The sequence below is a fragment of the Lactuca serriola genome, chromosome 9 (genome assembly GCF_051521515.1).
Source record: "Lactuca serriola cultivar US96UC23 chromosome 9, Lser_US96UC23_V15, whole genome shotgun sequence".
Classification (NCBI taxonomy): domain Eukaryota; kingdom Viridiplantae; phylum Streptophyta; class Magnoliopsida; order Asterales; family Asteraceae; genus Lactuca; species Lactuca serriola.
The window spans coordinates 13,752,201-13,772,591 of NC_136416.1; the positions used below are offsets into that span (position 1 = coordinate 13,752,201).

A 20,391-nucleotide genomic window follows, 5' to 3' on the forward strand; every position below is an offset into this window, starting at 1 on the left:
TTTTAAAAGTAATATTCCAATAAAAAAGAATTAATCCAAAAAAAGAAATTAAAAAATTAATTAAAAGAAATTAATAACATGATAATGTAATATTTATTAAGTTATAACTATTATAAATTAAAAATAATATTTGTTAATATATAATAATCCAATACAAAAGAATTACTCTAATAAAAAATAATTACTCCAATAAAAAAATTAACTAAAATAAATTAATAATCCAATACAATAATATTTATTAATATATAAATACTATATATTAAAAATAACATTTATTCACATATAATTATCTAGTTAAAATATCTGATATCAAAGAAATTAAAAAAATTTAATTAAAAAAAGTTAATAATTTAATAAAACAATATTTATTAGTACATAAACAATACATATTAAAAATCATATTTATTAATATATAGAATAATTCAATAAAAATAAAATAAGATATGTAGAAATGGTTCTTGTAGTCTAGTTGCAGAAATGGTTTTTGAGGGTAAAATAGTTATTTTAAAAAACTTAACAGTCATGTTGTTAAAGTTAACGGAAAAGAAACTAAAACCAGAATAAAACTTGTTAGAAATGACAAATCTACAACTTTTTAAAGATTTGGACCTAAACCACCTAAAATAAAACCATAAGGACCATTTTTGCTGTTTTGTCTTGTTGTATTAAGCCAGAGCTTAACGAGTTCGAACTCTAATTACTTCGTTAATTGCTAGATAAGATTATCAAATAATGTGGGCCACTAGATAGAAAATTGGGAAAGTGTCGTTGGGAAGTTGCTGCTAGCTGTACCATAATACTACAAAACGCATATGTCAGTCGCACCGGTAAAATACTCCGACGATTACATCCGCTCCGTCAATCTTACAACCGCCAACTGTCAACATCACACCAACCACCGTTTCCGGCTGCTCAGCCACCGCCATATCCCGTGACAAATTCGTGACAGATCTGATCAGATCAGTGTCTGTAGTTCAACCCCCGCGAAATGGAGGAGGCGCTAGAAATGGCACGTGCCAAGGATACGAAAGAGAGAATGGCCGGAGTAGAACGGCTACTCGAACTTCTAGAAGCATCGAGGAAGAGCCTATCGTCGTCGGAGGTCACGTCTCTCGTCGATTGTTGCGTGGATCTCTTGAAAGACAATAATTTTAGGGTTTCTCAAGGCGGTTTACAGGCTCTCGATTCCGCTGCGGTCCTATCTGGTGATCACTTTAAGCTTCATTTGAATACTTTAGTTCCTGCAACCGTTGAGCGCCTTGGTGATGGGAAACAACCCGTTCGCGATGCTTCTCGACGCCTATTGATCACTCTCATGCAGGTACTGTGCCGGCGTCTGTAAATTTGCTGTCAATTTCGAGTCAACATTGACCGTTTCTTATCGAAATTTGAATCTTTATGGGAAGTTTATGTTATTCCCTATTTGAAAACGAAATGCATTTTCACATTCTCTTGTTCGTTGATGGTGGGTGCATTCGAACTGCCTTCTCTCTGTGATCTTGCAGTTTCTACTTTATTTCTCTGAGTGATTTTACGATTGCTGGTGGATGCTATCTTATATTTTAGATAATTTTTTGAAGAAAAAAGGAAAGGGAAAATTACATCAGGTAAGCTTACTAGTCTGTCTCTATTGATGGTGCAGGTTTCTTCTCCAACCCTCATTGTAGAGAGAGCTGGATCCAATGCTTGGACTCACAAAAGTTGGAGAGTTCGAGAGGAGTTTGCAAAAACTGTTACAACTGCGATTAATCTTTTTGCATCTACCGAACTACCACTTCAACGTGCCATTCTGCCTCCTGTATGTCATTTGCAAGTGTTTTATAAATCCTATGTTATGTTACTGGAAATTGTAATACTTACTGTGTCCCCCTGTCTTCAAATGATCAGATATTACAGATGCTATATGACCCTAATCCAGCAGTCCGAGAAGCTGCTATTTTATGTATAGAGGTTAGTAAGGGGCATGGTCTAGCTGTTTATACAAATATTTTCTATCCAAGGCATATTCTCATGAGGTTTTATATGATGAAGTTTACATTTGATGCATCATCTTTCTTCTTAGTTAGTGTCCTGAAACTTTTTGGCAATCCAGTTTCCAACCTAGGGCTTTGCTTGTGTTGTAATACTGTAATCCTTTTTTGACTGATTATTAATATTATTTCCTTTTATCTCTGTGGCTGCAGGAGATGTATGCTCAAATTGGGTCTCAGTTTCGTGAAGAACTTCATCGGCATCAGCTTCCATCATCAATGGTGATTATGTTACTACTAGCATGCAATGTCATTCAATTTTCAGCTCTTGAGCTTAATTTCCTTCTCTGACTTGAATTTAATCAATAGGTAAAAGATATAAATGCCAGACTAGAGAGAATTGAACCAAAACATCATCCTTCAAATGGACGTCACGCTCCTGCAGATGCAAAACTCTCTAATCATAATCCCAAAAGAAGCAGCCCAAAGGCCAAAAGCTCCTCTCGCGAAGTCTCTCTTTTTTCAGGTTAAGTTTATTTTTTCCTTGAAACATATTAGATATTTTCTTCATTTCTTTTTGACTTCTGTGTCATTTATATCAGTAGTATTGACTATCAATATATCTCCATCACAGGTGAAAGTGATGTCAATGAAAAGCCAGTAGACCCAATCAAAGTGTACTCAGAGAAGGAGCTGATTCGGGAATTTGAGAAGATTTCTTCAATTCTTGTTCCCGAAAAAGATTGGTCCATCCGCATTGGTGCCATGCAAAGGATAGAGGGCCTTGTCATTGGAGGTATGTATATTGTATAATTTCATTTCTTATATGATTTTGTACAACTCTTTGTGGTAGATAATAGACTATTATGCAGTTTGATTTATCTCACATACCATGTATCACATCAGGTGCGATTGATTATTCATGTTTTCGTGGACTTCTAAAGCAGCTTGTTGGTCCCTTAAGCACACAGTTAGCTGATAGAAGATCTAGCATAGTTAAACAGGTATCCAAACTCTTTAATATGTCTGAAAACTTTAAAAAGAAAATTTCAAGTTCTTAATAGTTTATGCATTTTACAACTTTTGCTAGGCTTGCCACTTATTAAACTTTCTATCCAAAGAGCTGCTGGGAGATTTTGAGGCATGTGCAGAGATGTTCATCCCTGTGAGTACAAAATTATCTTTATACCATTGACATCCTAACATGCCAAATGTTTTACTGACCCTTAAGTTTACTATTAGGTCCTTTTCAAGCTTGTTGTGATAACAGTACTTGTAATCGCAGAGTCAGCAGATAACTGCATAAAAACGGTAATTTTAGTTTTAGTTGTTTTGATTTGTTTCATTTTTTTTTTTTTTTTTACATTTTCAAATATAATTCGTTAAAGTTTTCAATTCTGTTTACAGATGTTGCGTAACTGCAAAGTTTCCCGTGTACTACCACGCATTGCTGACACTGCAAAACATGACCGGAGCTCAATACTTCGCGCCAGGTTTGAATTTATTATTTCAATTATAGTTTCAGACACTTCCATATTACATTCATTACAATCTCTTTTAAATATCTGCAGATGTTGTGAGTATGCTTTGTTGATATTGGAATATTGGGCTGATGCCCCTGAGATACAACGTTCAGCAGATCTTTATGAAGACCTTATCAAATGTTGTGTTGGTGATGCAATGAGTGAGGTATGAAAGAAATGAAATGCTTTTATTATTATTATTTTTGTGATATTATATACTCTTATCATTATTATTACAATATAGTGATTAACTTGTAATGACAACAGGTGAGAGCAACTGCTAGAGCTTGCTACAGAATGTTCTCCAGAACATGGCCTGATCGTTCCCGTCGGCTGTTTTCACTATTTGATCCTGTTATTCAAAGGGTTCGTGGTTTTAAATTTGAATTTTTTTATTATTGTACTTTTCTGGATTATTATACAAAAAATTGTTTTTCTAACTAGATATTATTGTTTGCGTAGATAATAAACGATGAAGATGGAGGTATGCACAGGAGGCAAGCTTCACCCTTGCTTCGTGACAGAAATCCACAAGTGTCACTTAACACCCACATTTCCACTCCTTCAAATCCACCTGGATATGGAACTTCAGCCATAGTTGCCATGGATAGAAGCACAAGCACAACCTTACCTTCTTCTGTAACCTCTCTCTCCTCCGGGCTTTTATCATCACAAAATAAGGGTACAGAGCGTAGTCTGGAAAGCATGTTGCATTCAAGCAAAGAGAAGGTTACAGCCATTGAGACCATGCTTAAAGGTTTGGATTTCGACAGAGCTAAATCTTCAAGTCTTGATCTTGGTATAAGTTTTAAATCATTCTTTGACTATAAAAACTTTTTTTTTTTGGTATAATTTTAAATGACTAAAATTCTTTTGTTACTCCTAGTACAGGAGTGGACACACCTTCATCTCGTGATCCGCCATTCCCTCTTGCTGTTCCCGCTTCCAATAATCTCCATGGCATCTCTAGAAGTAGCAATCATGATGGGGGCTTGGCTTTATCAGACATCATGTCACAGATTCAGGCTTCAAGAGACACTTCCAAACACTCAAACGAGACTTTCTCATCTCATTCATCCTACACAGCTAGAAGAGTTGAAAAACATCCAGAAAGAAACTCTTATGAAGATCACAATGACATTAGGGTTGCCAGGAGGTCTGTAAACAGACAATACATAGACACACCACATAGAGATACACATTCACATCCACATTCACTTTCACATTCACACCATGTTCCTAATTTTCAAAGACCACTTTCAAGAAAAAACGTATCAGGACGAATGTCTGCAAACAGACGCAGGAGCTTTGATGATAGCCACTTATCCTCTACAGACACGCCTACCTTTACAGAAGGACCATCTTCTCTCAATGATGCTTTAACCGATGGGCTGAGTTCTAATTCAGATTGGCATGCCAGAGTTGCCGCTTTTAGTTACTTACACTCTTTATTACAACAAGGCCCTCGAGGAATTCAAGAAGTCATACAGAGTTTTGAGAAAGTCATGAAAATGTTCTTCCAACATTTAGATGACCCTCATCATAAAATCGCACAAGCAGCTCTCACAACACTTTCAGATCTCATCCCAGCTTGTCGAAAACCTTTTGAAAGTTACATGGAGCGAATTTTACCACATGTTTTTTCTCGATTAATTGATCCAAAAGAATCAGTGAGGCAACCTTGCTCTTCAACTTTAGAAATTGTTGGGAAAATCTACAGTGTGGATTCTCTTCTGCCAGCTTTGCTTCGTTCTTTAGATGAACAACGATCACCCAAAGCAAAACTTGCTGTAATCGAGTTTGCTGTTACTTCATTTAATAAAAATGTGCCAAACCCTGAAGGCTATGGCAACAGTGGGATTCTGAAGTTATGGCTTGCTAAATTGACGCCTTTGGTTCATGATAAAAATACAAAACTGAAGGAGGCAGCTATAACATGTATCATATCCGTGTACTCTTGTTTTGATTCGACTTCTGTTTTGAATTATATTCTTAGTTTATCAGTTGAAGAACAGAATTCTTTGAGGCGTGCGCTTAAGCAACTTACACCTCGTATAGAAGTGGACTTGATGAACTATAGGAAGGATAGACATCGTTCTATATCCTCTTATGATCCTTATGATGTTGTTGGGACTTCTTCGGAAGATGGGTATATTGGGGTATCGAAGAAGATTCCCATGTTTGGAAGGTATTCTAGTGGCTCTGTTGATAGTGATGGTGGTAGGAAATGGACTTCTGTACAAAGTGATGACCACCTGTATCAGGACATTCATACTTCAAATGGAGTTAATGCCACAAGTGATAAAGTAAGATCCTGGAATACACGATCAGAAGTTTTGGAGGGCAATCCAAGTATGGAGGTTTCTTCAGTTCCCTGTGTAAATCATGATGATGAGAAGACTGCAGCAGAATTGGAATTCAGTCTTTTGAAACTCACAGAATTGAAGAGTGACTTTTCTGCAGATAGTGGACCAAGCATTCCTCAAATCCTTAATCAGGTGTGTTTCAAGTTGTTTAAAGGGAACAATATCTAATGCATAATAATCTCATGTTCTTGTATTTTCCCCTTAGATCTGTAATGGAAATGATGAATATTCTGCTGCAAGCAAGTGCTCGGCACTTCAGCAATTAGTTGATGCCTCTTTGGTCAATGATTCATCCATATGGACTAAGGTATGCGTGTCTTCTTCTTTTCATGTTTATATGGATTGTATATTTACTGATATCTATAGCATTACTGAAACTTAAGAACAACTTTAACCTTGTGGAAAAAACAAAATTTATCCATTTAACCCATAATTTTTTTTCATTATCAAAATCAGTCCCATTCTTGATTTCGTTCTAGCCAGTGTGCCCATTCTAACATTCCATGACAAGAATAAAAAATCACTCAAAATACATTTTTGAACTGGAGAAAATTTGAAAATATTTTAACTATTGTTTAAAAAAATTCCAATTTGACGGTTAAAAACGTTACTTTTGACTTGGCAATTAAAGAATATGTAACACCTAGATGAAATAAGTTAAATAATATATTATTTAACAGTTTATTGTTATGAGAATAACTTTGGAAAAATGTAGAATTAAAAATGGAAATTTTAGAAATTAATTTAGCATAATTATGTCTGTAAGATGCTGTAAAACGTAGATCCTATGATGAACAATGTGATTCTTAGATTTGATAGTTGATGTTTTGATGTAAAATGTGTACTTGCGTATTTCTGTTATTTGACATGCTGTCATTTTATAGTTAAACTTGATAGTAAATATGAAATTATAATTGAGGAATGTCTCCTAATAAAAAATATTTTAGGGTTGATGAGACTGTTGATCAAAAGTAGCAAATATTGGGTTGTGATTTTACTTACATATTGTGTGGTGTTATTTGTAGTATTTCAATCAAATATTGACGGCTGTAGTTGAGGTTTTGGATGACTCTGATTCATCTGTCCGGGAACTTGCTCTTTCATTAGTAGTTGAAATGCTAAAAAATCAGGTTTATTACTTTTATGTTTTTATGCTCATTGTTTCGGTTTCACAATCATATATCTTACATTATGATATCATATGTGATGCTGTTTTCAACAGAAAGAGGCGATGGAGGATTCTGTTGAGATTGTAGTTGAAAAATTACTACACGTCACCAAGGACTCAAACCCAAAAGTGAGTTTTTGTTTTTGTTTTAATGAGGTCGATTTAGTTATTGGATTTTAAATAATAGTGGTAAATGTAGATAGATATTATTAAAAAAAATTCTTGTTATATCAAATGCAGGTGGCAATTGAAGCAGAGCATTGCTTGAGTATTGTTATGTCTGAATATGATTCTTTTAGATGTTTAAGTGTAAGTTATTCCATTTCATACCTTGTGTTCATTTTGGTGATTTAGTATGTGACATTTTTTTTATGATCTAATAATCTACCTTTGTAGGTTATAGTCCCGGTGTTGGTTACTGAAGATGAAAAAACACTTGTTAATTGTATAAATTGTTTGACAAAGGTACTTTGTACTTAGTACTTACTTTCTCTCTCAATGATTATCAATTTATCATGGGATTGTGTTGGGGTGATGCACTAATATTAATATAATGCATGGTGGATTTTCTACTTTTCAGGTTGTGGGTAGGCTCTCCCATGATGATTTAATGGCTCAATTACCATCGTTTTTGCCTGCGCTTTTTGACGCCTTCAGTAACCAAAGTGCTGATGTTCGCAAGGTCAGCAGCACCCTGAATATAAATACTTTTCACAATTTTTATTTATATTTATCACATTCCTTCCACCCTCCCTTATGAAAGGTCAAACACACACACTCACACACAATGGAATGGAATCTGGGATTCCAATTCCATGAGAATCCGCTAGTAAATAACTGGAACTGATTGTAATTGGTTTGTGCATGCAGACTGTGGTGTTTTGCCTGGTGGACATCTACATAATGCTTGGAAAAGCATTCTTGCCATATTTAGAAGGGCTCAACAGCACACAGTTGCGATTAGTTACCATATATGCTAACCGTATTTCACAAGCCAGGACAGGTACTCCCATTCAGGGCTAAACACAAACACAAAATTTTTTAATTTTTTTTTTCAGAAATGGAGTGTGTGTGTGCAGTGTGTTCTTCTTGTTCATTCATTTGTATATTTGTAAGTTTGGGCTGGCATCATTTTAGTTTTTTTTTTTTTTGGCTGTGTGAGTGTTTGGAGGGTTGGTATTATTATATTGTTTGTGTTCTTTTAATTTTGTTTTGTGTCCATAACAGTAATAATATAATGAAGTTATGTCATCAATGTATGTATGGGTGTTTTTTTTGTCATTCAAACTTGAAATCACATTATTTTAAAGGTGTCCTTTCAAGTTAAAACAAACATATTAACATAAGTATAAGTATGTATACAGTTTCGGTTTGGTTTGGGACATAGTTAGTTGGTTCTAAACATGTTTAGAGTGGTTCGACTTTTGGGTCCACTACCATTTATTTTCCAGTTCCATGTAGAGTGGTTTGTTTTGTTTTGGTCTTGGCTGAACCTTTTTAATGCTTCATGTTCGTGCATGATAAATAAAAAATGCTTCATGTACGAAGACTAGAGGACCAAGCCCAAACTGTTTGAATGTGCCTAAACTCCTAAAGAATAATGGATGAAAGTTATTGCCATTGTGAGTTGAACTTGACCCTGAGAGATACCTGTCAAACATTTGCTTGATAATCAAGATTGACTATCTTGTTGGAGGCAAGATGAACCTACTGCGATTTTGTTCAATGACATGTGTTAGTAACCATATATGATAAATCTTTTCAACTGCGACTTAGTTGGTGATTATATAATATAAAATCGGCCTAAAGACATGGATGAGATGAAACATGTCATAATATCTTGATCTTAGGCATCGTGTGAAAGATCTATTAAATGTTGCTATGCAAGGGATAAAACAGTTGTCCACCTAGATAATTGTAACATGTATGTAGATCGTGGAGTATTATGGATTTGTATGTTTTAGCAAAATACCAGTTCGAAAAGGCTAATTGATTTATTGGAAACTTTATTACTTATAGATGGGTTCTGATTCTTCTACTTAATGTTTTCATCATTCCATTGAAAAAAAATAATGTATTGACAATTATGCCCTTGATCTTAATCTATAAATATTTAAAAGATGGAAATATATATATATTTTTGTTTCCAAACGAACCCATGGGGAAGCAAACGGTTTCCCTCTTCTTCCTCCTTCAATGTTGGTACATATGCATGCTTTTAATGATGTACATGGTAGCTGCGGTTCGAGCATTTCCAAATCTCCATTGCAATAACAGATTGTTCATAAATTTTGAATAATGTTGATCTGCTTCTTTTGACAACGGCGCTTTCTTTTGCATAAAGTACCGTTGACTCCCTCACCGCTAGTCCTGCCACTTGGACTTGGCAAACTTTGGCGGCACCGTCCTCGTTGAAATGGGCGCAACTTGCCATGGCGACAAAGCCCATACGAAAAGAGATGTTGGTTTTTTTCGTGGCAAAAATAGAACAAACGTTTGTCTCCATGGCCACCTTGATGTTTGCAACCTTCGTTTTACCGACCAAATTAACTTTCATTAGATTCGGAAGGTTAACCATGGAATTATTTACCTCCATCTCCTTATAGTTTCTACTTTTCGAAGTGGATCTTGAGCGCGATTTGGAGATGGTGTTTAATTTGCAGGATAATGTAGTGGTGAACGACAGAGATGCGATTGAATTTTCGCTTTTGCAACTTTATCAGACTGGAGTGGTTGTTTTCCGGCTAGTGATGGGTGGTGATGGCCACTGCGATGAGGACAATGAACCAGACCTATCTATTTAATTTTAACAAAATCAGACATAAAAGCCAAGTTTAACAAGATCATACATCACACATGGTAGAACCAACACAGACGAAGATTTCTTCGTGCGCGCTTAAAAAAATATTTTTCTCTCTTGAGTATTTATAAATTAAAATCAAGGGTATAATTGTCAAAAAAATTATTTGTCCGAGGGGTATTAAAACCCTCATCAGAAGAATGAGGACCCTTTAAAGATAGTTGCAATCTAAAGGACAAACAAAAATTAAGCACTTTCCTTTGAACAAATTCATTATTTAAAGATAGTCTTTGAATAGTGGACCAAATTGTTAAATGTAGACCATTTTCGAAGAGACATGTTAAACGAAATCATCAAGCTATATTGTATAACAAGCTTAAAATATATTTTAGAGTTGCATTAGATGTTTTGCCATGAATATCATAAAACATAAAAGATAATTGTTTGACAGACATGAAAGGTTTATAAATACACATTAAAATCTTAAGGCAAAACTTATGGAAAAGTTCAACATGCATGATCCATAAGTCAAGATGTCACTAGATCGAACACTTGAAACATAATGTCCTCACTTGATAGAACCAACAGATAGAAAGGAGTATTAGAAATGGTGTGCGCATGAAAGATTAAGTTGGTTTAGAGTTTTATTTGACCTATCGACATAGGATGCAATGTCAATGTTACATGTACATGTAACTCATTTTCTTTTGTTTATTTAATACCTATATATTTGATAACTTATTTTTCTTTTCTTCAAATTGATAGTACATAAAAAGAGTTCCATTGCCTACTTGGCCGCCATGCATGCATACCTACTTGGCCACCATACATACCATTGTCATCACATGATGAAAAAAAGAAATTGTCATAAGATCCAGGGCGTAGCTACTAAGCTACAAGGTGGGTCCTAGGACCTACTTAAAATTTCAATTTTATTCACAATATATATTGCAAAAAAATTAGGAACTACCTTAGAAAAAATAAAGGACCCACCTTTAGTTTGTTTTTTAAAAAATGTCTTAAAAATCATTTTAAAATAGGAAAAAAAATAAGTTACCAGGGTCAATATGTTATTTTAAATTATGAAATTAATAACAAAAATTAACCACTCTTAATCGACACTTTCAAAATATCAATAAATAAATAAATAAATTGCTCTGGTAAAAAGAAACTCACATGCCAAAGACTCTCACTCTCCGTTCACCGTTTTATCAATATACTAATAATCAACTAGTTTTTCATTAAAACATATGTTTTTTTTTCATTTATATTTCAATTGGTTTTTTAAAATTTTTAATCGGTGGGGCGTGATCGGTTTTAATAGGCTGAACTGATTGATCCGGTTTTTTTAAGGTACACGATCCGACCTGACCCAACCCCACATAAGTGTTGTTGATTTTTTTAGTGGCTTTACTTAATTTGGGAACTATGTGATTTTTTCGTCTAGATTCACCACTGATAAGATCTCATATGGTACGACTGAAGTTCATCGTAAGGCTTGGGGAGTGGTGTCTACGGTAAGAACTATCCACATCACTTTTTTCATATCTCGTGTCATCTTGACATATGTAAATGAGTGGTGCGTTGTGACAAGAAAAAAAATAAAATAGATAATATGGAAAAAAGAGAAAGAGATATCAAACTAGGGGTGAACATAATAACCGAAAAACCGAATCAAAACCAAATTAACCGATATAATTGAATCATTATAATCGAACCATTTTAAAAACCGTTGGTTCGGTTTCAAAATCGGTAATTAACGGTTCGGTTATGGTTTTATAGGTTAACCGAACCGCTAACTTTATATTTTAATATATAAAAATTATAGATTATATATAAAATAATATAGTCAAACTTATTTAAGACCCATTAAAATTTAAAAATATAATTCATTAATCCTCACTTATTAGGAGACGAACAAGCAATCAAACCATCAAAGGTTGATCACGCAGACACACACAATCTTTCAATCATGCCAATAGTTAGATTATTCATTAATGTTGTAATTCCTAATCGGCTAATTCTATAATTTATAAACATTATTCACAATTAGCTTAATCTTCACACTCATAATCCTAAATGGACGTTTCTCACACCGTTAATCCTAATCAAATATTGTTTTGACTTTATAGACCTATTCGAAGGATTTTTTTAACTTAATCACATTGAATGTACACGAGTGATTGAATTTTTCTATCCAGATAACACATAATATAAATGTTTGACTATTTTATTTTATAGTTTTTGATTTAATCCCATTGAATATGTATGAATGTTTGGCTTTATTTTAATGTTAATATCAATTATCAATATATGAAATTATTAATGTTAATTTTTTTTAAAGTTTTATATTTTTATTGAATGTTTTTTATTTTGAATGTGACTATGTGTTATTTCACTCTGAGTATCAAAGGTACATATTTTATTCTATTACTAGGTGTGAGACCCGTATATTATACGGGTTTATTAAAAATAAAATTTTAATATCAATATATAAATATGAAATATTTTATAATGGAATACTTTACATAACATAATGTAATCTTCTGAAAATTTACAAAAGAAACTAAATCGTTTGAAGTATTTATGAGAATTTATTACCAAACTAATAGGATTATTTTATTTCACCACATTACAATTTTATGAAATTTTATTTTAAGAAAATGGAAATCTCTAAAAATGACAAGTAAAAAATAAAATTTCTAAAATTCTCACAAAATGACAAGTGTCAAAATGAAGGAGAAGATGACACGTGACAAAAAAAAACCTTCATTTATTAAAGAGGATTATAAACTAGGTTACAAACATTGACGTCGAAGACTTTTTTGTATTCCGTTTTTATTTTTTTATGTCAATATACTTTCGCCATTTATATTATTTTCAACATTATGGTTAACCAATATTAACCATTAACCAAAATCAATATTAACCATACCCAACAACTACCAAAATGTATTAACCAATAATAATGGTTATGGTTCGGTTTTGACCAATAACCGAACCATACACACCCCTAGATTAAGCTAGACATTTCAATGCCATTTGAACTTGCCATCTTGTCATGTCATAGTAGTAAGTCGGTTTATGCCACCCCACTTCCCCAAGCCTAAAAAGGCCAAGTGAAAAAGACGTTATAGACAACAAAATAACTAGGATGATTTAAAAAAAATATGTATTACTTGTTTAATGTTGACATAAAACCTGTCGATGAAATGTTTTCTAAGCATTTTTATTTGTCTAAACACGAAACAATGATTTTTTTGTGAAAATGATTAACCGATAAAATTATTTTTATAATAAAGATTAAAGACACTTGATTCAATTATCAACAATGACTTTTTTTTAATAAAAATATTACAACTGATAAAAAAGAATTATGGGTTTATTTCATATGTCTTACAAACAGAGGACCACCAATATTTATACACAATTACAATAATCTAAAGAAGGAAATCACCTAATTGTGTAGCTGTCATTTTGAACAATAGAAACTGTATATTGCCTCTTTGATTTACGGGATATGATGTGATTATCATTTAGGTGTTGTTTGTTTTTTCTGAGGCAAAATGTCTGCAGTCTGCGGACCACATCTGTAGACCTCTACAATATAAGAGGTGGACCAAACGTCTGCAGTATGAAAAAAGAAGACTGTTTGTTTTTTTAACATCTGCGGACTACTAAAATAAACTAAAATCTAAATAAACTGGTTTTTTTAAACTTCAAAGTGATTTTTTTTAATATTTTTATGATTTTGTTATAAATAATTAACGAATCCAGATCAACTTTTATGTATTATTGTATAAAAAATAAAAATAAAAATGATATTAACGTATATATATATATATATATATATATATATATATATATATATATGATAAAAACCAACAACTTTGGTCGCAAAGTTATAACTAAACATTATAATTAGTGATCAAAAAATTTGATACATAAATAGATGAAAATAAACTTTGATTTTTTCAATTAAATCCATTAAAAACGTACCATAAATATTTTCTTGAGAAATTGACGATACTGTATTAAATAATATTTTACAAAATTTGGCAAAAAATATAAGAATATATTATGATTTTTTTTTTCATATTTATATAAACAACTTCAACGACTATTATTGTAATAAATATTTATTTATAAATTTGTCAAAAATATCATGTTTGTATCGTCTAACGTTTTTGTTTGTTTTTTTTAAGTCTTGTAATTTTTTTTCAAATTGTTTATCATTAATAAAGTTGGAAAAAAATATAAATTAAAAAAAAAACTTGAAAAAAATAAAGATATATATGTTTTTTTAGGTTAGAAGATATCTGAAGATGTTAGAAGACTCTGGTCCACATCTACGCTAAGAAGAGGGCGCACAAACGTTTTTAGGTTTGCAGTCTTCAAAAAAACAAACAGTCTGCGAAGGCTAATGTCTGTACGGTGCAGACAGAAAAGGCCACGCAGATCTGCAGACAAAAAAAAAACGCTATCTTAATGTTGTTGATCCCATAAATCACTTCCTTTTAACAACTTGTTTTATGCATCATAAATCCAATTGTTATAATAAGTAATTTTTTTTAGTAAAACTATTTTAACAAAAGACAACTTTTACAAATACAATGGTTTAATAAATAAAAAAACCACTATAATACAAAAAAATTGAAAACTCCATTACTATTTCTCGTTTGCTCTAGCTTAACAGTACAAGTGAAGACGGGCCCAAAAAGTTATGTACTGGGCCAGGTCCAGTACAGTTGACGTGTCCAATACTCCGATCCTGAAACCAACAGCCAATCCGAGACAAGAAGATAGACGCCGTCTAATTCGAGTCGTCGAGTTTCCGTAGAACCCTAAACCCTAAAACGAATCTGGATTTCTTCTGGATCCTTCTCTTCCTCTGCTATTTTAATATCTCTCTCTACTCTCTACTCTGTCTCTAGTCTCTACCCATTTCACATTCCGCCCTTTCTCTTCTGAATACTCTCCTCCGCCGCCGCCATGTTTCGTCTAGCAGCCAATCTCGCCACAAAATCAAGGTCAGTTTCATTCTAACGTTTGATCTAGGAATTATGTGCTACATCAAGAAACTTATCCATTGATTTAACTTTGTTGTTGTTTGCTCTTCCATTTTCAGGATTGCCAGAAACAATGCGCAGCAGGTATACGCTGTATATTTTAGTATTTGTAGTTCATTAATGATCCCGTGATCTTTTGTAAGATCGGTTAAGGCTTAAAATTCTACTGTGTGTTGTGATTCAGGTTAGCTCGAATTTAAGCTGGAGCCGAAACTACGCTGCGAAAGACATTAGATTTGGAGTAGAAGCGAGAGCTTTGATGCTTAGAGGTGTTGAAGAGCTTGCCGATGCCGTCAAAGTCACAATGGGTCCTAAGGTCTTTCTATCATCGTTTTCTGTTTGCGATGATTGTATTTTGTATTTTTATGGTCATTGACAATGTCTAAAATAGACTGCACCATTGAAATACCTGATTCTTAAGTACTTGAGCTTTACTTATTAAGCTCGATTACTATATTTGGTCATTAAACGTTTGGATCTTTTGCATATTCCTTGCGGAAATGACAACACCTATACGAACTCGATAGTGTCCTTCTAGATGGTATACACTTTAACTGCAATCTTACTACTTGTGTTCTTTGTGGGCCCAAACTGTCTATCATAGACAAGTTATTAGATTGTGCCATATGTTGAGATGAGAATGATATCTGGTACACATAGCTTCCCTTCTTTTATATTGTGATTCCTGCATTTGCAGTCTGCATGGTCTATCTAGTTTCGTTATAAAAACAGTATGAAGATTGAAGTTATGTTGTACTTTTTATTGGTTATTGTATCTTTGTAGGATCGAAATAATGCACTGCTGCAGATACAGTAGCTAACTCTGATTGTTGATCTTTTAAAGGGACGTAATGTTGTCATTGAACAAAGTTATGGGGCTCCTAAGGTGACAAAGGACGGTGTCACTGTGGCAAAGAGTATTGAGTTTAAAGACAGGGTGAAAAATGTGGGTGCTAGCCTTGTCAAGCAGGTTGCTAATGCCACCAACGATGCTGCTGGTGATGGTGAGTTTTCTTTTTGTTTTTTCACTCTTTTGGAGGGATTTTTTTTTCTTGACACACATGAATTATGATCTAAATCTTTGGTGTAACAATGTTTTAGGTACTACCTGCGCAACAGTTCTTACTCGTGCAATTTACTCGGAAGGCTGCAAGTCAGTTGCAGCTGGAATGAATGCCATGGATCTTAGACGTGGGATCACCATGGCTGTTGATTCAGTTGTCACGAACTTGAAGAGCAGAGCTAGGATGATCAGTACATCTGAAGAAATAGCACAGGTTTGTTCCATTTACTGCAGGAAATTAGAGCTATAATTCTCTCAATCAGCCTACTAGTACTAACTTATTAGTTGATGTCTTTTTTATACGACCTAATAAAAAGGTTGGGACAATATCAGCAAATGGAGAAAGGGAGATTGGTGAACTTATTGCCAAGGCTATGGAGAAAGTTGGCAAAGAAGGTGTCATCACCATTTCTGTAAGTACCTCATAAAGTTCTTCACAGAAGTTATCTGACCAGTGCGATTGAACAAAATATTATTTTTATATTTCTTAGAATACCAGTTTGTAATGTTTTCTATCTGTAATGGTTTTGAATGTAACGTGGATTGGTTGCAGGATGGCAAAACACTTTACAATGAATTGGAAGTGGTTGAGGGAATGAAGTTGGATAGAGGCTATATATCACCTTACTTCATCACCAACACAAAGAATCAAAAATGTGTAAGCATTAATATTCTTCTAACTGCATTTATTATTTACAGATTGCCTCTCGTGTTACCAATAAGTTGTCATATATCTAATTACTGACAATCTCTCTGTTTTTACAGGAATTAGATGACCCTTTGATTTTAATACATGAGAAAAAAATCTCCAGCTTAAACGCCATAGTCAAAGTTCTAGAATTGGCTCTGAAGGTAACGAATTTATTCAATAGCTTATAGTGAAAATGCTTGCTTTTGTCTTCTGAATCACACATTTAACACATCTTATATGCATTTCAGAATCAAAGATCACTGCTGATTGTTGCTGAAGATATTGAGAGTGAGGCATTAGCCACTCTCATTCTTAACAAACTCCGTGCTGGTATCAAGGTATCATTTTTTTATGACTGTTTATACAATTATTTCATCAAATGTTTGTTTATTTGTTTTTTTATAATTCTTCCAATCTAACAGTGCATATTGTTGTGTAGGTGTGTGCCATTAAAGCCCCTGGTTTTGGAGAGAACCGAAAGTCAAACTTGCAGGATCTTGCAACTCTGACTGGAGGAGAGGTGGGTCTCTGTTTTTTTCTTTTTTTTTTTTTTTTTTTTCATATTTTCAACTACTTTGTATACATTTTGATTTGAAATTTATTTCCATTTCCATAAATTTGTTGTAGGTCATAACTGATGAACTTGGCATGAATCTTGATAAAATGGCACCAGAAATGCTAGGGACTTGCAAAAGGGTAAGCACTTTGTTTTTCCTACAACCACAACAACTCTAGCTTGCCCATATATATATGGTAATAATGTTTGGAACATTACATATATACATTTAGGTTACAATATCAAAGGATGACACAGTTATTCTTGATGGGGCTGGCGACAAAAAAGGAATTGAAGAAAGATGTGAACAGGTTAATTACAGCAGCTTGTTAACAGTATATTTAATTTATGTACCTGAACTTCCTAACATGTATGATTTTGTGTTTTTACAGTTGAGATCATCGATTGAATTGAGCACTTCTGATTATGATAAGGAGAAGCTCCAAGAGAGATTAGCAAAACTTTCTGGTGGCGTTGCTGTTTTGAAGGTATGATTCTTATTTTTGTTTTATTCCTAAATAATTTTGTTATGTAAATGATGTGTTGCTGTGATTGGTCAGATTGGAGGAGCAAGTGAAGCTGAAGTTGGTGAGAAGAAGGATAGAGTTACTGATGCTCTAAATGCTACAAAGGCTGCAGTTGAAGAAGGAATTGTGCCAGGTAAAAGATTAAATCATGTCCACACATGCTATTTACTATTCAAGTACTATTTTACAGTATTTATGTTTAATTGTGTTAATCATATCAAAATATATATAATATAATATAGGTGGTGGTGTTGCTCTTCTATATGCTTCAAAGGAGCTTGATAACCTTGTTACAGCTAATTTTGATCAGAAGATTGGTGTTCAAATAATTCAAAATGCTCTCAAGGTAATTCCCCCCTTCTTCCTAATAAAAAACAGCTAGCAGTGTAGTTTTATTTTTGTTGCTGACATTTTATTGTTTAATGTGAAGGCACCGGTGTACACAATTGCTGCAAATGCAGGAGTTGAGGGTGCTGTTGTTGTTGGGAAACTATTGGAGCAAGATAACCCTGACCTTGGATATGATGCTGCTAAAGGTTCTCTTTTTCTCTTTCTCTTTCTCTTTGTTAATAATAAAAATAAAAATAGCAAGCAAAGTAATTGTAAATGTAGTTTGATTTGATTTGTTTATTATATATACATAGCATTCTGTTACAGCATTGTACTTTGAAAAACTCTACCTAGTTATAGCAATGCCATTGGAATACCAATACAAAGTATGGTATGGTTGGGGAGATTTTTCAAAGTATGATTGATGTTCTTTTGTTATTTATATAAATGGAATGGAAGTAGGCTGGAAATCATTCTTTTGTTTTGTTGATGAGTGGAGGGTTTGGCTTTTGTTAATTTATTTTTTTTATGTTTGCAAATAAATTAATAGGTCAATATGTAGACATGGTTAAGGAAGGAATCATTGACCCCCTGAAGGTGATCAGGACGGCTTTAGTGGATGCTGCAAGGTAATATGACTGACCCTTTTTACCCTTCCTAATTTATGTTATTTTTTCACATGGAAATGGAAATGGAATCTGATTCTGTTGGGTATTGGGCTTTGCAGTGTGTCCTCTTTATTGACTACAACAGAAGCTGTGATTGTTGAACTTCCAAGGGATGAGAAGGAGGCTCCGGCAATGGGCCCAGGCATGGGGGGCATGGGTGACTATTAAAGGAAAAAGGGGTAAAATTTATAATATATGGGGCTGAAGCATTTATCAAACTGTACAAGTAAATGAATTCAATTAGATCAGATTCAGATCACTGATTTGAGTGAGGGAGCCATTAGAGTTGAGTTTTGTTTATTACGGATTTGCTGCCTGCTTACTTATAATACATTTTGTAATCATTTTGATGAGAATGCATCGGAACTGATCATCATTTTTCCTCTAATAAACAAACAAACAATCTTGTACATCTCCCTATTCCATTTGTTTGTGGCAACAACACTTGTATGTGCAAAACCAAAATAAAATCAGATGTCATATAAAGGGTTAATGGCCTAGAAATATAATGGGTTAATGGCCTCGAAAGGTAACCAATTTTGGCCTTTGTTCGCATTTAGGTAACCATGTTTTTTTTTTTTTTTTTTCTGAACATTTAACCATTGAATTTGTTTGACTTGTTCAAAATAAGGTAATATGACTAGTATTTATGGTAATATTACCTTATTATGAACATATCAAACATGTTTATTATTCCAATGTGTACGAAAAAAAAACATGGTTACCTAAATATGGATAAAAACCAAAGTTTTTTACCCGTTTTGGTAGTGCTAAACAAGAACCGTCTCAGGGATTGTGCCTTGAATCAGGCTTCGACACTCAACGAACTAGAGCTGTAAATGAACTGAACGTTCGGCGAACCGTTCGTAAATTGTTCGGCGGTAAGTTTGTTTATGTTCGTTTATTTAATAAATGACAAACATGAACAAAAATTATCGTTTGTTTAGTTAAATAAACGAGTATTAACAATGGTCTCGTTCGTTCATTTATGTTTGTGAACGTTTGTTTATGATGTTCGTTTATGTTAGTTCGTTTAAGTTTATTTATATTCATTTATATTCAAATTTTTTTATTATATTGCTATATTATATGTTCGTTTATGTTTATATATGTTCAATGGTGTTTTCTTTTTTTTATCTTTGTTTATTTATGTTTGTTTAGCATGTTCATGAACATAAACGAACGAACATGAACAAAGTAATTTGTTAAACGAACGAACATGAACATAAAAATATCATTCGTTTATCTGTTTGTGTTCGTTTGTTATTCGGCTAATTTAAACGAACGAACATGAACAAGACTTTGTTCGTGTTCGTTTACAGCCCTACAATGAACAATAGGTTAGGCTTGGTGTAACGTAGTTCAGTCCCGGCTAGTCATGGGCTAGGCTGTGTTGCTAGGTCTTTAAAACAAATACAATCTACCTTTTAAGCGTATACAACCTAAACCCTAACTAGTTGGATCTAAACTGGGTTGACCCAATACTTGACTATCTCCTCATACACACAGACCGGACAACCTAATTTCATGTCACATCAATGGATCTTATGACTTCTTGCACTTAACATAAAGAGCAATATTACCAAAATGGGTAAAAAACTTTGGTTTTTGTCTATATTTAGGTAACCATGTTTTTTTTCGTACACAACTTGTTTGACTT

The 20,391-nt window shown here is 33.4% G+C and overlaps 2 protein-coding genes across 2 annotated transcripts; both read left to right on the top strand.

Moving 5' to 3' along the window:
- The first annotated feature begins 768 nt into the window (after nucleotides 1-768).
- LOC145077014 (CLIP-associated protein-like) lies at nucleotides 769-8,286 on the top strand. Its single transcript, XM_079022799.1, has 21 exons — nucleotides 769-1,321; nucleotides 1,643-1,798; nucleotides 1,888-1,950; nucleotides 2,184-2,252; nucleotides 2,340-2,496; nucleotides 2,605-2,766; nucleotides 2,877-2,974; nucleotides 3,061-3,135; nucleotides 3,213-3,281; nucleotides 3,378-3,463; nucleotides 3,542-3,659; nucleotides 3,761-3,859; nucleotides 3,956-4,292; nucleotides 4,385-5,991; nucleotides 6,065-6,166; nucleotides 6,885-6,989; nucleotides 7,082-7,156; nucleotides 7,268-7,336; nucleotides 7,424-7,492; nucleotides 7,608-7,709; nucleotides 7,898-8,286. The coding sequence occupies exons 1-21, from the start codon at nucleotides 989-991 to the stop codon at nucleotides 8,048-8,050; spliced, it is 4,104 nt and encodes a 1,367-aa protein (XP_078878925.1). The 5' UTR covers nucleotides 769-988; the 3' UTR covers nucleotides 8,051-8,286.
- A 6,369-nt stretch (nucleotides 8,287-14,655) lies between these two features.
- LOC145072242 (chaperonin CPN60-2, mitochondrial) lies at nucleotides 14,656-19,143 on the top strand. The gene is made up of 18 exons (XM_079018638.1): nucleotides 14,656-14,857; nucleotides 14,956-14,980; nucleotides 15,081-15,212; nucleotides 15,741-15,900; nucleotides 15,998-16,173; nucleotides 16,277-16,372; nucleotides 16,513-16,617; nucleotides 16,725-16,811; nucleotides 16,899-16,988; nucleotides 17,090-17,170; nucleotides 17,278-17,346; nucleotides 17,440-17,517; nucleotides 17,599-17,694; nucleotides 17,767-17,866; nucleotides 17,976-18,079; nucleotides 18,164-18,269; nucleotides 18,614-18,692; nucleotides 18,791-19,143. The coding sequence occupies exons 1-18, from the start codon at nucleotides 14,820-14,822 to the stop codon at nucleotides 18,897-18,899; spliced, it is 1,731 nt and encodes a 576-aa protein (XP_078874764.1). The 5' UTR covers nucleotides 14,656-14,819; the 3' UTR covers nucleotides 18,900-19,143.
- Nucleotides 19,144-20,391: the final 1,248 nt, after the last annotated feature.

Coding starts and splice junctions, on each gene's coding strand:
- LOC145077014 (XM_079022799.1), top strand. CDS start 989: ATGGAGGAGGCGCTAGAAATGGCACGTGCCAAGGATACGAAAGAGAGA. Junction 3,860..3,955: donor TTGATCCTGTTATTCAAAGG/GTTCGTGGTTTT, acceptor TTGTTTGCGTAG/ATAATAAACGATGAAGATGG. Junction 7,337..7,423: donor ATTCTTTTAGATGTTTAAGT/GTAAGTTATTCC, acceptor CTACCTTTGTAG/GTTATAGTCCCGGTGTTGGT.
- LOC145072242 (XM_079018638.1), top strand. CDS start 14,820: ATGTTTCGTCTAGCAGCCAATCTCGCCACAAAATCAAG. Junction 16,812..16,898: donor TTCTAGAATTGGCTCTGAAG/GTAACGAATTTA, acceptor TATGCATTTCAG/AATCAAAGATCACTGCTGAT. Junction 17,171..17,277: donor CAACTCTGACTGGAGGAGAG/GTGGGTCTCTGT, acceptor AATTTGTTGTAG/GTCATAACTGATGAACTTGG.